At 43.3% G+C, this 17,584-nt stretch overlaps 1 protein-coding gene across 9 annotated transcripts in view; it reads right to left on the bottom strand.

Moving 5' to 3' along the window:
• The window catches only part of DYSF (dysferlin), a 352,788-nt gene that overhangs the window by 242,590 nt on the left and 92,614 nt on the right, over positions 1-17,584 (bottom strand). For all 9 annotated transcript variants that reach the window (XM_063457567.1, XM_063457574.1, XM_063457569.1 and 6 more), the window contains exons 4-5: positions 15,305-15,410; positions 3,125-3,239 (exon numbers count right to left, since the gene is read on the bottom strand). In XM_063457567.1, the coding sequence (XP_063313637.1) occupies positions 3,125-3,239; positions 15,305-15,410 (221 nt within the window). The remainder of the gene's footprint in view (positions 1-3,124; positions 3,240-15,304; positions 15,411-17,584) is intronic.

Genomic DNA, 17,584 nt, shown 5'->3' with positions numbered 1-17,584 from the left:
AGGATTAACAGTTATACAAATTACGTTATAAATGGACACAATATCTCAATTAACATGTTTTTTGTTTTTTTTTGGGGGGGAGGGGGTATGGGACTGCCATTACTGTGTTTTGGCTCCAAGCTCTATAAATTGTTGGAATATACCTGGTAGAATTGCTTTCTTGTTTCTCAGTACTAAACCTTGTTCAAAACTTGTTTCTGCCCTTGTCCTCAACTAAAATCTCACCGACCAAAAGGGACCAATGAATTAACTGCTAACAATGCTAAATCTACTAATTCACCTCAATGTTCTGGCTTATGACCTTGCCAGGTGTGTATTACTTAATTATCATTTTTCTAACTTCTCATCTCCCTGTCAGACCTTATATACATTTCCAAACTATTTTGTATATTTAATATTACCTATCACCAGATTTAATCTCAGTATTTCGATGTATACATCATCTCTGAGTAAAAAGTACTTCCCCACTTGATCCCCCCAAATCGCTGATGACTATCAAAAGTCCTATGGCGTCATTCCCATCTCCTAATCTGCTCATAGGTCTTCACTGGGGATGCCCTCAACTTAAAGATTGTCCTTCCCTGTCGATTCTGACCAATTACCTGACAGTTACAAAAAGTAAATAAAGAATGAAAAAATATTAACTACATTTTCTGCATTCGTTTACTCTCTCATCTTCCTACCGTCTGGTCTAAATCCTACTCTACGGCTACTAACATTTAAACCCAAACACACGTAGTGTGTACAGATACATATAGATACTGACTTTACACCTAGCTTTCTTTGTTCCTACTGTGTGTGTGTGTATATACCACTTCCTAGATTGTAAGATTGTAATCGTCATCTCTTCTTGAGTTTTTCCAAAAATACATTGTCATCAATGACTTGTGAGTTGTGTTTACCTATTGAATAGACTTTTTTTTAGCTGTGACGGGGCAGATCTTTTAGACATTGTTACATTATGAAATGATTTTGAAAAGCTCTCTTTTGTTGATTATCTCAGGTGCTTACAGAATTAAACCTGAACAAGTATGAGCCTCGACATCCCTAAAACCAGTGGCATTTCTGGGTCACTCCACAATTAGTTAAATGACATAGGGAAAAAAGCTTTGATAGTAAATTTTTATCATTTTACTAGATCTTGCATAACTCATAACTAAGCTGTATTGCTGTGTTTATACGGCTGTCTGAGCTATACAACCTGTAAACCTATTAACTGTCCAACTTTTATAATTATTGTCCAATTACATATATTATGTTTTGCATAATTAATGTCTTATTTGTTTACTTTATGTTCACGTTTAGAGAAATTCAGTTTGATCTTTGTTTCTATATCGGGTTATCTTATTCTGAATAAATGTTACTTTCCTTATTCAGAAATTGATTGTGATTACTGTTCACAGGGCTATACTTGTACGAATTCAGCAAATAATTCACATTTAATTCCTGACAGTTAACAGGGAATAATCTTGACAGATGTTATTATTTATATCGTAAGAAAAATGTGCTGAATTCACAGTAAAAACAGAAAAAGAGAAAACTGTATTTCTGCCATTCCTGATCAGTTAGAAATTGCCCACTAGCCAATTGATTACGTTGCTACTTAATATCTGGCATTGATCTTACAGAACTGTCAACTGTGGCAAAGATCATTCAAACTGTGGATAGGAATCTTATTGTGAAGCTATTCCGGATTTTAATAACAGTGACATGTAATACCACTATTGTCCTCTAGGTGGAGCTCGGAATGGTCTCAAAGACCTTTACAGACAGATACAAGAGATAGCCTCAAAACAAGATTTAGGCTGAAACTATTACTTTCTAGATAAAAAGAGAGATAGCTCAGTAGACAGTGCTCCAGTTGCAGAGTCTCGGAATAGCAGATTCAATTCACAGCAAGATCAAACCAGCCTTCTATTCCTCTAAGGTTAATAAATCCCCATTAATAAATCTCATAACATGTATATCTACGGTTCCATAAAAAATGAAGATAATCTAGGTCCTACAGGTTTACCCCATAAAATAAAGCTCAATGTGAAGTCTTTAAGTTACATTTTATACAACAATGTATGGTCTATTTTTTTTTCTATGTTTTAAGTTAGGAAGGAATCCAAAAGCAGCTGGTAATAGCACTCCCACCGGCTCTGATAATCAGCCATACGTGGTGAGCAGTAGATGTTCATGACATGTCCACACACATTTTTGCGACAACACTGGCAACAGAAGTTACATGGGATCATTCACGAGCAGCTTTGAGAATGTTCAACATCAGTAGGACTATTCCCAGGAGCTGGACACGGCCGCATTAAAGTAAAAGTTCCTGGAAAGTTGTCGCGAGTAGCTTTCTCTTTGCAGAACACGTTCTAAGGTTTAGGCGAGGTCTCATTGTGTGATGTTTGAGAAAATACAAACAAAATTGCAAAGACGTATTTTTGGATAAACTTTTATAATTATATGTTTCAAATTAGTAAAATATAAATATATAAAAAAAAAAAATATTAAAATATTTAACAAAATAGTAAGTCATTTAAAAAGCTTATGCAGAAATATTAAATCGGGGCCAAAGGTCACATCTCGTCACACAATTCTGATTTTAGGTACTTTAGTATGGACTAAAATAGCGCTCGCACTGTCCTGCAGGATAGGACCCCAAAAGCTGGACTATTAGGAGGCTTGCGGAGGGAACCTGTACCATTCACACACCAGACTGATCCTCCCACAAAGCAGCCTGGAACTGAAATGCTGGCGTAATCCCTATTTAAGAGAAATGATTGACAAACCTCGGAGATTGTTTTAGCCCTATTTGTACCCTGTCAGTGAGGCACAGCTGATCCCCCCCATCTATGTTTCATCCATTTTCTGATGGTATTCACAGCTGACGTCCTATGTCTGTCCTCATTCTTCTCTCTGTGTGTCTCCCTCTCTTCTCTCCCACCTTCACGTCACGTGTCCTCTTACTTTTTTTATTATCTTGCGTTATGGATTCTTTTTGTTTTAAATAAAATAAAATACTTCATGTTAAGAGTTCACTGGTGTATATTCTGATTTAATGACTGAATTCCTTATATCTGCTGCTGTTATTCTTCCTTCGATGAGAAGAAATGGATAAGAAGTGATTACTTACCAGTGACTGTGTCCAGCTCATTTAGAGACGGAGTGGGCTCCTTGATGGGGGTAGGTGGATTAATGGGTACAGCTCCAGGTGGGGGGAAGTATGAAAGCTGCAGGGTTAATGTGGCCTGAAAAATGAAAAACGGATAGGAATAAATAAAGCACATTTACACACACTCAGTAAGTAACACTGATCCCTCTGCTATAATAACCCCCCTCATTTTCCTAAAAATGTACTAACACAATCCCTTCCTAAACACTCACTGAGGGACACTGACCTGCCAGGTACATTCCTGAACACTCACACTGACCCCCTGGCACATCCCTATACACTCATTGAGTAATGCTACCCCCTCCTAAACACTCACTGCTACCCCTTCCTAAACTATCCCTAATGCTACCCCTTCCTAAACACTCACTGAGTGACACTGACCTGCCAGGTACCTTCCTGAACTCTCACACTGACCCCCTGGTACCTTCCTATACACTCATTGAGTAACGCTACCCCTTCCTAAACACTCACTGAGTGACACTGACCTGCCAGGTACCTTCCTGAACTCTCACACTGACCCCCTGGTACCTCCATATACACTCATTGAGTAACGCTACCCCTTCCTAAACACTCACTGAGTGACACTGACCTGCCAGGTACCTTCCTGAACTCTCACACTGACCCCCTGGTACCTTCCTATACACTCATTGAGTAACGCTACCCCTTCCTAAACACTCACTGAGTGACACTGGCCTGCCAGGTACCTTCCTGAACTCTCACACTGACCCCCTGGTACCTTCCTATACACTCATTGAGTAACGCTACCCCTTCCTAAACACTCACTGAGTGACACTGACCTGTCAGGTACCTTCCTGAACTCTCACACTGACCCCCTGGTACCTTCCTATACACTCATTGAGTAACGCTACCCCTTCCTAAACACTCACTGAGTGACACTGACCTGCCAGGTACCTTCCTGAACTCTCACACTGACCCCATGGTACCTCCATATACACTCATTGAGTAACGCTACCCCTTCCTAAACACTCACTGAGTGACACTGGCCTGCCAGGTACCTTCCTGAACTCTCACACTGACCCCCTGGTACCTTCCTATACACTCATTGAGTAACGCTACCCCTTCCTAAACACTCACTGAGTGACACTGACCTGTCAGGTACCTTCCTGAACTCTCACACTGACCCCCTGGTACCTTCCTATACACTCATTGAGTAACGCTACCCCTTCCTAAACACTCACTGAGTGACACTGACCTGCCAGGTACCTTCCTGAACTCTCACACTGACCCCATGGTACCTCCATATACACTCATTGAGTAACGCTACCCCTTCCTAAACACTCACTGAGTGACACTGGCCTGCCAGGTACCTTCCTGAACTCTCACACTGACCCCCTGGTACCTTCCTATACACTCATTGAGTAACGCTACCCCTTCCTAAACACTCACTGAGTGACACTGACCTGTCAGGTACCTTCCTGAACTCTCACACTGACCCCCTGGTGGTACCTTTCTATACACTCATTGAGTAATGCTACCCCTTACTAAACACTCACTGAGTGACACTGACCTGCCAGGTACCTTCCTGAACTCTCACACTGACCCCATGGTACCTCCATATACACTCATTGAGTAACGCTACCCCTTCCTAAACACTCACTGAGTGACACTGACCTGCCAGGTACCTTCCTGAACTCTCACACTGACCCCCTGGTGGTACCTTCCTATACACTCATTGAGTAACGCTACCCCTTCCTAAACACTCACTGAGTGACACTGACCTGCCAGGTACCTTCCTGAACTCTCACACTGACCCCCTGGTGGTACCTTCCTATACACTCATTGAGTAACGCTACCCCTTCCTAAACACTCACTGAGTGACACTGACCTGCCAGGTACCTTCCTGAACTCTCACACTGACCCCATGGTACCTCCATATACACTCATTGAGTAACGCTACCCCTTCCTAAACACTCACTGAGTGACACTGGCCTGCCAGGTACCTTCCTGAACTCTCACACTGACCCCCTGGTACCTTCCTATACACTCATTGAGTAACGCTACCCCTTCCTAAACACTCACTGAGTGACACTGACCTGTCAGGTACCTTCCTGAACTCTCACACTGACCCCCTGGTGGTACCTTTCTATACACTCATTGAGTAATGCTACCCCTTACTAAACACTCACTGAGTGACACTGACCTGCCAGGTACCTTCCTGAACTCTCACACTGACCCCATGGTACCTCCATATACACTCATTGAGTAACGCTACCCCTTCCTAAACACTCACTGAGTGACACTGACCTGCCAGGTACCTTCCTGAACTCTCACACTGACCCCCTGGTGGTACCTTCCTATACACTCATTGAGTAACGCTACCCCTTCCTAAACACTCACTGAGTGACACTGACCTGCCAGGTACCTTCCTGAACTCTCACACTGACCCCCTGGTGGTACCTTCCTATACACTCATTGAGTAACGCTACCCCTTCCTAAACACTCACTGAGTGACACTGACCTGCCAGGTACCTTCCTGAACTCTCACACTGACCCCCTGGTGGTACCTTCCTATACACTCATTGAGTAACGCTACCCCTTCCTAAACACTCACTGAGTGACACTGACCTGCCAGGTACCTTCCTGAACTCTCACACTGACCCCCTGGTGGTACCTTCCTATACACTCATTGAGTAACGCTACCCCTTCCTAAACACTCACTGAGTGACACTGACCTGCCAGGTACCTTCCTGAACTCTCACACTGACCCCATGGTACCTCCATATACACTCATTGAGTAACGCTACCCCTTCCTAAACACTCACTGAGTGACACTGGCCTGCCAGGTACCTTCCTGAACTCTCACACTGACCCCCTGGTACCTTCCTATACACTCATTGAGTAACGCTACCCCTTCCTAAACACTCACTGAGTGACACTGGCCTGCCAGGTACCTTCCTGAACTCTCACACTGACCCCCTGGTACCTTCCTATACACTCATTGAGTAACGCTACCCCTTCCTAAACACTCACTGAGTGACACTGACCTGTCAGGTACCTTCCTGAACTCTCACACTGACCCCCTGGTACCTTCCTATACACTCATTGAGTAACGCTACCCCTTCCTAAACACTCACTGAGTGACACTGACCTGCCAGGTACCTTCCTGAACTCTCACACTGACCCCCTGGTACCTTCCTATACACTCATTGAGTAACGCTACCCCTTCCTAAACACTCACTGAGTGACACTGACCTGTCAGGTACCTTCCTGAACTCTCACACTGACCCCCTGGTACCTTCCTATACACTCATTGAGTAACGCTACCCCTTCCTAAACACTCACTGAGTGACACTGACCTGTCAGGTACCTTCCTGAACTCTCACACTGACCCCCTGGTACCTTCCTATACACTCATTGAGTAACGCTACCCCTTCCTAAACACTCACTGAGTGACACTGACCTGTCAGGTACCTTCCTGAACTCTCACACTGACCCCCTGGTGGTACCTTCCTATACACTCATTGAGTAATGCTAAATAATGTATGGGTTGAAGTTGTTGTCTGTTAGTTTCCCTCTCTGTGATTCCCTCACTTTGTTTTACAGAATAGAATCCAACATTACTGTATCTTAACCCTGCAGAGGGTTTAATAGACCAGTTATTTGTATGACCTGTGATTAAAGTAAAACTGGAATATTAAGGAGATCATAGCTGTTTAATCATGTGATAGATGTAGCAGACTATCTGACTATCACAAATGTCTGTAGGCAATGAGCGCTTTTTGAAGGATGCGTAGGGGACTGTTATTTTAATACAGAATCCAAAAACAACGGCAATCAGAGAATTAGCCCAGCAATCAGGAAGCTTTCTCTGGCAGACACATTAATGGATCCACGTGGACAATCTATTTCTGCATTGCCAAGAAATACTGTACAAATGTCAACACAGGGTCCACAGGAAACTCCGGCAGAGGTCCGTGAAAATAAGTGATACTGAACATATTACTGGTGAGTTATTCACATACGCTGCTTCTCCTGGATCTCACATACTTTAGGTGAGCAATTAAAACCCATTGGACAACCGAGTTCTTGCTACCCGGCTTCCAGTGCCTATTGGGGCTTGGTTGAGGCTGTTTCTACTGTAAAGAGTAAAGACTATGGCTTTCATGCACAATAAGGTCTCCACAACCACTGAATACCCAGTGTAAACCAAGAGAGTCCATGACCTTGGCCATTGTTCCAACTGCGGTAGAGCTGTGATATGCTCCTATGGTGTCACGATACCTTACCTGACCTCCTCGGACCCACGCAGCACAGCATCCTCCTTCACTGAGCGGCAAGGCAATTCTGACCCCGGCCGCTCACTCAGCTCGGAATTTCTAGGTTCGGCACGTGCGCGCCACTACCGTCGGCTTGAAGCCGACAAGGTCCTGACGCGGCCACGCCCCCGGACCTTTTGGGGGTGTGGTTTTAAGGCTACACACACCACACTATAAAAGGGCTGCCCTGACAGCAGTAAGACGCTCTAGTGTGGTTCTTGCTGGTTCCCCTAGTGCTACTTTCTGTGATATTTGTATTCTACCCTGGTATTTGACTTTTGGCTTCTCTATTCGACTACTCTACTCTCTGGTTCCCTGTACTTTGGCTTGCTTATCGTTATCCCGTCTTCTGTTATCCCTTGACCTCTGGCTATCCCTTTTGACTACTCTAACGTGAGTCCGGCCATTCTAAGGTCCGGTATACGTTCTATAGTTAGGTTACACTCTGCGAGAAGGGGTCACTGTCGTGACATTACACTAGGGCCATGGACCCTGCAGGTGTTAACCCTCTTGGGCTTGGTACTGACAATAGGTTTGAGGAACTGGACCATCGTATGGACCAGATCGATCTCGCCGTACAGACGTTAATTAACCGTACTGCTTATCTCCAGCCGGAGGAGCAGACTCCTAGTCAGAGACCCCAGGAACATCCCATGGAAGTGCTACATACAGGCACTTCCAATCAGGCTACAGCGCCTCTCCGGTATGGGGGTGATCCTAAGGGATGCAGGGGGTTCTTGAACCAGATAAGCATCTATTTTGAACTCCATCCTAGAGCGTACCCTACCGATAGGGCTAAGATTGGGTATGTTATCACCCTGTTAGTAGATAGGGCCTTAACCTGGGCTAATCCCTTGTGGGAAAATGACAACCCAATAGTCTTTAATTATATAAACTTTGTTGCAGCTTTCAGGAGAACTTTTGATCCCCCAGGCAGAAAGACTAACGCTGCCAAATCCTTGTTACGTTTAAGACAAGGTACCCTTTCTCTAGTAGACTATGCTTTGGAGTTCCGTACTTTAGCTGCAGAAGTCAGATGGAACGAACAAGCTTTCGTGGATGTATTCCTGAATGGAGTGTCTGACAGAATCTTAGATGAAGTGGCCACAAGAGATTTACCAGACACTCTAGAGGAATTGATAACATATTTGGCTCATATAGACGAACGCCTTAGGTATAGGCAGAATACCAGAGAGAGACCTAGGAGGGTGCCGGAACGTCTTGCTCTGACTTATCCCTCGTCAGAAACCCCAACAGTTACCCCTCCAGAACCCATGCAATTAGGGGCTACAAGATTGTCTGAGACAGAGAGACAATACCGTAGGAGGGAAGGTTTATGTTTATATTGTGGCAGGAAGGGACATACACAAGTGAATTGTCCTAGCCGGCCGGAAAACTCTCGCACCTAAGTCCGCAGGGGGGACAGGCCTTGGGTGTTATGTGTATGTCCTCCTTCAATGATAAAAAAAGATCTCCGGCTTCTTCTACCTATTACTCTAGAATGGGAGGGAAAGAAAATATCCACCCTTGCTTTAATTGATTCTGGGGGTGCCGAGAATTTTGTGGATCACTTGTTCGGGCAGAAAAATAATCTCCCATTCCAAAGAAAATCTGCACCCTTGGCCGTTGAGGCCATAGATGGTAGACCACTGTCGATACCTCTTATTACCCAGGAAACCATTCCCCTAGTATTATCTACAGGTCTCCTTCATAGGGAGGTTATCACCCTGCAACAGATAACATCCCCTATTTTTCCTGTAATACTTGGGTTTCCTTGGTTAGCCCAGCATAATCCTTCGATTGACTGGGAGAAGAGGGAGATTCTTAAATGGGGAGAATCTTGTCACAGTAAATGCATTACTCCTATCAAACCAGTGGGTTTGATCAATATACCTACTATGGAACCATTGACCACCCAAATACCCAACCAGTATATTGATCTTAAAGATGTCTTTGAACCTAAAGAGGCAGAAAGATTACCTCCTCATCGTCCCTATGATTGTTCTATTGAATTGTTGCCCGGCACTATGCCTCCACGAGGTACAGTTTATCCCCTGTCGATAGCCGAGAATAAAGTATTGGAGGAATACATTGCTGAGAACTTAAAGAAGGGGTTTATCACTAAATCTTCATCGCCTGCGGGCGCTGGGTTTTTCTTTGTATCTAAGAAAGAGGGGGATTTAAGACCCTGTATTGATTACAGAGGGTTAAATAAGATTACTATACGTAATGCTTATCCTATCCCCTTAGTGACTGAACTATTTGACAGGTTGAAAGGAGCTACTGTCTTTTCTAAACTGGATTTGCGGGGAGCATATAATTTAATCAGAATAAAAGAGGGGCATGAATGGAAGACTGCTTTTAATACTCGTTATGGTCATTATGAGTATCGAGTTATGCCCTTCGGGTTATGCAACGCCCCAGCAGTCTTCCAGGACTTCATTAACGATGTGTTACGAGACTTTTTACAAATGTTTGTAATAGTATACTTAGATGATATCCTGATTTACTCTAAAAACATGAACGAACACTATGAACATGTCAGATTGGTTCTTTCAAAGTTATTAGAGAATGGTCTCTATTGTAAATTGGAGAAATGTTTGTTCCACAAGGAAGAAGTGCATTTCCTGGGATACATCATTTCTAGTACGGGTTTCCAAATGGAGCCGAAAAAGTTAGAGGCCATTCAGCAATGGCCCTTACCAGTTGGACTTAAAGCAATCCAACGCTTCTTGGGGTTTGCCAATTACTATAGGAAATTCATTAAAGGATTTTATTCTATAACAGCCCCTATTACTGCTATGACTAAGAAGGGAAGGAATCACAGGGAATGGTGCCCAGAAGCTAAGAGAGCTTTTGATTCATTAAAAGAAGCCTTTTCTTCAGCGCCAGTATTACGGCATCCTGATCCTTCCTGTCCTTTTATACTGGAGGTAGATGCATCTGAGTCAGGGATAGGAGCGATACTATCTCAAAGACCTTCGGATGATCAACCATTGCACCCATGTGGATTTTTCTCTAAGAAATTAACAGAAACTGAGAAAAGATACGATATAGGGGAGAGAGAGTTGTTGGCAATTATTTCTGCTCTTAAAGAATGGCGATACTTGCTTGAAGGGTCACCCATCCCTGTTACCATTTTTACAGACCATAAAAATCTCTCTTACTTCAGTGAAGCCAAGAAAATGTCTGACAGACAAGTACGTTGGTCTCTATATCTCAATCGTTTCAATTATATTGTTACATATAGGCCGGGGTCAAAAAATATTAAGGCTGATGCCCTATCCCGCCAATATGAACCTTTTACATCCTCCAACGAAGTTATGTCCTCTTTAATCCCTAAGAATCGTATTGTCGCCACTGTCTATGCTAGAGTCTCATCGGGATTAATAGAGGAACTATCTACGTTCCAAGATCGCACTACCTTGACTGTTCCACAAGGAAAACTATATGTGCCATTGGCCTATCGGGACAGAGTACTATCCCTCATGCATGATTCCAAAATGGCAGGGCATCAAGGGATACATAAAACCACATCATTGCTGGTGGAACGGTTCTGGTGGCCTTCCTACAAGAAGGATGTTCGTGAGTTTGTCCTTGCTTGTGGTATTTGTTCCGCTACTAAATCCCCTAAGGGTCGTCCTTTAGGTCTCCTCATGCCCTTGCCTATTCCGGAGACTCCGTGGTCGAGTATTGCCATGGATTTTGTAGTAGACCTACCTCCTTCTAAGAACCACACTGTCATATTAACGATAATTGACAGATTCTCCAAGATGTCTCATTTGGTCCCTCTTTATAAATTACCTACCTCTTCTGAACTGGCTTCTATATTTATAAGGGAGGTTGTCCGATTACATGGGGTACCCCATGATATTGTCTCTGATAGGGGCCCTCAATTTATTTCTCGTTTCTGGAAAGCATTTTGTGGACAGTTGGGTATCAACCTTAACCTTTCCTCTTCTTATCATCCCCAATCTAATGGTGTTACGGAAAGGATGAACCAATGCCTGGAACAATACATCCGCTGTTTCACTTTGGTTCATCAAGATGACTGGGCGGAGTTGTTACCATGGGCAGAATTTGCTCACAACCATCATGTCCATGAATCCACTTTACACAGCCCCTTTTTGATCAATTATGGGTTTAACCCTACTACTCTACCAAGTTCCGTCCCTTCTACGGGAGTGCCAAGTGTGGATGACACTGTACGGAATATGAGGGAGACTTGGCTAGGGGTTAAACAAATCTTGACTCAAAGGGCTAGTGTGTACAAAGCTAATGCAGACAGGCATCGGAGACCTGCCCCCACGTTCATGGTCGGGGATAAAGTGTGGTTAAGTACCCGAAACATTAAGCTTAAGGTCCCGTCTATGAAATTTGCTCCCAGATTCATTGGCCCGTTTCAGGTTCTCAAACGTGTCAACCCTGTTTGTTACAGTCTTCGTTTACCCTATAATATGAAAATACCGAATTCGTTTCATGTCTCACTTCTCAAGCCATTAATTTGTAATCGGTTTACTCGTAGTACCTCTCCTCCTCTTCCTGAAGTTGTGAAGGGACAAAACGAATATGAAGTGAGGTCTATTTTGGGTTCTCGTTTTTCTAGGGGTAAACTTCAATACCTTTTAGACTGGAAGGGTTATGGTCCTGAGGATCGTTCGTGGGTGGACGCTTCTGATGTTCACGCCCCTCGCCTGGTTCGTTTGTTTGAAAGGAGGCGTTCTAACCGCCCTGAGGGCGGTCCTTGTGGGGGGGGGTACTGTCACGATACCTTACCTGACCTCCTCGGACCCACGCAGCACAGCATCCTCCTTCACTGAGCGGCAAGGCAATTCTGACGCCGGCCGCTCACTCAGCTCGGAATTTCTAGGTTCGGCGCATGCGCGCCACTACCGTCGGCTTGAAGCCGACAAGGTCCTGACGCGGCCACGCCCCCAGACCTTTTGGGGGCGTGGTTTTAAGGCTACACACACCACACTATAAAAGGGCTGCCCTGACAGCAGTAAGACGCCCTAGTGTGGTTCTTGCTGGTTCCCCTAGTGCTACTTTCTGTGATATTTGTATTCTACCCTGGTATTTGACTTTTGGCTTCTCTATTCGACTACTCTACTCTCTGGTTCCCTGTACTTTGGCTTGCTTATCGTTATCCCATCTTCTGTTATCCCTTGACCTCTGGCTATCCCTTTTGACTACTCTAACGTGAGTCCGGCCATTCTAAGGTCCGGTATACGTTCTATAGTTAGGTTACACTCTGCGAGAAGGGGTCACTGTCGTGACATATGGGAGTAAAGGAAGTCATAAAGAAGGCAAAGAACAGTTCCAGTTAAATAAATTGTTTTAGAAACTGGAAAATCTATTTTTCGGAGTAACACTGAACTCCTGAACTCAGGAGGCCTTTTAAATTGCAGAGTCCGACAGGGTAATTCAGTAAAGCGAGAATTCAAAGTGAATTTCAATTATATTATAATATATAGTATTTCTGGGTTTCTGCTTTTACCTCCCTACCTCTCCAATAAATCTCCAGCATCCAGCCGCCATGTCCTTGGCCAGCAGAGGTCTTTGGCCAGAAGTCTGATAAAAGCTGGTTGTCTACATATGCCATCTTGATTTGGAAAAATCTGTTAGCAGGGAGCTTGCTCATAAAAGGAATCTTTTGACTATATATTAAATATATAAATAAGATAATTCTACTTCATTTCATCTTTCGAAGAATACTCCCCAGTGCTTCCAGAGCTCATCACATTCCACAACCAGAAAAGGACAAACAATATGACAGAAACAAGAGGATTCCCAGCTGTGAAGTAACGATATGGAGCTTTATACATGCGGGAAGCAGGGCCTATAACACAGATGGTCTTATTTCAACACTGTCTCCAAATTCATTGAGTCCAGCTCATAATGTGTCTTTTACAAAGGTCACGATTCCATATTGTTTAAAGGACAACTGTCGCCAGTTTTCAATTCTCACCTTTTAAAAGTTTTTTTTTACATTAAAAGAAACGTAATGATTTTTTTTTTTTAAAGGATGTATATTTATTTATTTTTTTTAGAAAATTTAGCTTTTTAATATCTGACTGAGCGGCCATGTTGGGTCAGACTGTGCTGTTATCTGACCGACTGCTGCTCAACCTAACTTGCCAGCTGCTGTGATGGCTCTGTGTGTACCTGCAGGATCGGCCCATTTAGGTTGAGCAGCGGTTGGTCAAATTACAGTACAGTTTGACCAAAATGTGAAATTTTATCAAAAACATCAATAGACATTAGCTAAACAAACACCATTAAACGCCATCGTGTAAGCTCTCCGTCACCAGAATAAACCATATTTATTAATGCCTTACTCAGACATCTGTCACTCAAAGAGATAGTATTTGAGTTAATATTTGAGACGTGAATGTTTTTTATAATATTAGTTACTAATTTTTGCCTCACACGTTAGAGAGTTCTTGACTCCTGTCTCCTGACAATAAACAGCGGCGAGGGATTTTCAAGTGTGAATCTTCCTATGTCCAAGCGAGAGGGCAGAAACAGGTCAGGAAATACAGAAAAAGGGTGTGGGGGATATTTTAGGGTTGTCCTCATTGTTGTGTTTGGGTAGCCTGTATGTAATGGAGATAGTATGCTTGAAGTCTAAATATAAATTTACATACATATGTTTGTGTTACATTTGTATGTACAAAAAGAGAGGAGACAAGAAAGAAAATAAACATAAAATTCAATTTTTAGATTCACATTGCAAAAACTTAGCACATACACACACACACACACACACACACACATATATATATATATATATATATATATATATAGATATAAGATAATTATAGGATAAAAAAACAAACAAGAAAGAGACGGCAAGCAAGGGTCATTACTTTCGGAAAGAATAAATGCTGGGGTCATAATGCAGCGAGTGGTAATGTCCTAAATATCACAACCACAAGCAATGACATGAAATGACAACAAGAAGCTCCCAGATACATGACATGAATTGTAATGTAAAAAATATGTAGTTAATATATACATTTTCAAAATGCATAACATGAGCGACATGAAGAAGGGATTTAGTCACAAAATTAGAATTGAGCCATAAGATGATATCGTTTTGTTAACAACTTGAGAAATATCATTTTGTTTATTCAGCAACAAAAACAGGCAAATCTATAAAGTCCTTGAGTCTTCTTAGACTCAATAATAATTGTTATAGTGGATATGGATTGGCGAGGCCAATAAGAAATTGCAATGATGACTGTGGCAAAGGGGAATTGGCTGTGAATGAGTCTTAGGAGATTCTTGTGCAACGTTTTGAACTAATTGTCGTCATTTTGTATGAAAAGATATAGTACAGATCATGCACAAGTATCTCTTCTATCCGACTTAGTATGAGCAAGTGATGAGCAAATTGTATTATCGGCCTAATTTACTGTGAAATAATATCTCTAGCTGCGTTTTTTAAAAACTTGTGTTGGTAGATCGGCTCGTAACCATTAACACAGGCGTATCTCATTTTGCCATGAGTTCAGAGGCATCACACCAGGAAATCACGCTGGACCAAGTTTATAAATCAGGAAGCCGGTTAGTTAATTGCACGGATCCTTTAGAAGAAATACACGTGTAAGTGATTTGTTGCTGCTTTGCTTGTGCACTAATAAGTCAACCTGTCTAGGGCCACAATCAGAGAAGGGCCATGATTGAAGATCTATTTAGCAAGTGTAGACACCGAGAATAAAGACATCACTCAGACTGCAGTAAACATCGAGAGGTTCCGTACATAAAGGAAATATCAATATATTAAACACTAAGTTATGAAAACTCCATGCGCCATTATAATGACATTGCTGTAGAGTTACGTGACCCAGTCATTACTTACCCCTATACTCTGATTCTTGTTGTCCAGAAGAGGGGCGTTAAACGTGCCCGTCAAGTTGGGAGATGTAAATAAATCCCGAAGTAATATTCTGGTTTGACCCAGAAACCTACAAGAAAGAACAAAGAATGTAAAGAGACATATTGGGAGAAAAATGCAGAAATTCTCCACCCAATCGCAAAAAAATCCTAAATTCCAAAAGTGACTCCCAAAAGATCACATTTTTTTCACATGGATCCAATGTCGTGTTAAAAGGTAAATTCAGTGTATACAGTAATTATATTATATGTGTTCACCTATTGTGCCCAAGAATTCTCAAATAGAAGTACAGTATTGTTTTCTGTTGTTAACAGTTATTGGGCACAATAGTACAGCTTTAAAATGCTCCCATGGCCGTCTTTAATACAAGGAAAACACAGCAGATGCCCCAAGCCCAGTTACACCTGGGAGACCCAAAGCCGCTGTCCCATGGGCCCGCTACCCATACCAAGTTGAAGGGTGGCCCATGTGTTTAAGGCCGCCTGATGATTATCACTAATCAGGGGCACGGTCAGGCTCCATGGCCCTTTAAGAGTGCAACTGGACCCCTGTAATATCTGCCAGCTGAGAGGAAGTGACAGCCAATCACCTCCTCCCAGCTTCATAAGAAAACGCCTCAAGGGAGGGAGAGAGGGTGGGAGGTGGCAGGGGTGGTACACACAGGCAGAAGTGAGCTGCTACTGATCCTCGCGTTCACTCCCATTAGCTTCAGCCAACATACAAAATTAATAAAAGGAATGGAACATTTTAGCAAATTTAAACCTCTTTAGTTTAGAAATAAGTCACCTCAAAGGGGATATGAGAACATTATACAAATATATTGTATACTATACAAACCACACAGTACAAACCATTGTGTTGAAATCTATTCACAAACAGGACTATACATAGGACATGAGGCCATGCGTTTAGACTGGAAGAAAGAAGATTTCGTCTAAGGCAAAGGAGAGCTTTTTTTACCATAAGAACAATATGAATAAGGAATTCTCTGACTGAAGAAGTGGTTTTATCAGAGTCCATACAGATGTTTAAACAGCTGCTAGATGCATACTTGCAAAAACAGAATATTCAAGGATATAATCTTTCAATGTAGGGTAATAACTGCTTGATCCAAGGATTAATCTGACTGCCATTCTGGGGTCAAGAAGGAATGTGTTTCCTAGTTTGTTGCAAAATTGGAAGTGCTTCAAACTATTTTTTTTGCTTCTTTTGGATCAACAGCAAAAAACAAATGTGGGCTTAGCTCCCAACTCTCACAAATTAATCCAAGCACTATCAAACTTTTCAGCACTCATCCAGCCTTGCCACTTACCAAACGGGCACCAGCACAGTTAACCGCACCACCCAATGCCTTTCTTCCAGCCGCAACGGCTGCAGAAAAGGAGACGCAAGAACGGGGCCTACCAAACACCATCAATCCCCGGCCTCGCTGAAATCCTGTGCAGACACCCGACGGAGCTCGGAAACACCAACTATCTGTGGGAACAACACATTGTCCCTGCTCACACACCAGCTATGGGGCGCCGTTCTCAAAAACCACAAGGTACACCTGGGGACAGGGATATAGGGGCCATGTTACAACGGCCTACTAACTCTAAGCCAGCTGCCATGGCAGAAAGGCCGGACCTCGCCCAGGCACCCAATACAGCTCAACAGAGCCCCAATCTGGCTTGTCTCAGATACGACAGCCGGACAAGGCACCCAACATGAAACAAACAGATCCTGTCCCCTCTGAGCTCCCCCAAACACCACCACCTGCAAGGCCACAAATCCAGGCAAACCAGGGCTCTGATTCTCAGGAGCACACCCAGGCACTGCAGCAGATGAGTGCACACACTACAACACTGCACAGACCTGGCTCCCCAGGGCATTCACAAGAGCCACAGACACCACCACTGGAGTCCACAGATGACTCAGCCCCAACCACCAAGCGAGACCTCAAAATCCTTTTAGCAGAGATCCACAAACTCCTGGCAGCTGACTCAGCCATCCTCAAGACTGAACTACACACAGTCGCAGAAAGGGTGAGAGCCACGGAGGAAGAAGTAGTGAAAGTCCACACTCATATGAATCAAATGGAAGACACCATCAAACAAATCCAGCAACAACACACCTACCTGGCAATTAAAATGTCAACCATTGAAGACCGACAGCGCCGCTCCCATATCAAAATCCGAGGCATACCCATGACGATCTCTGCCGACGAACTGCCGCACTATGTCAGGCGCCTGCTGACTACTGTAC

This window comes from Pelobates fuscus, chromosome 6 (genome assembly GCF_036172605.1).
Source record: "Pelobates fuscus isolate aPelFus1 chromosome 6, aPelFus1.pri, whole genome shotgun sequence".
NCBI lineage: Eukaryota > Metazoa > Chordata > Amphibia > Anura > Pelobatidae > Pelobates > Pelobates fuscus.
This window is presented reverse-complemented; position numbering and strand designations above follow the sequence as displayed.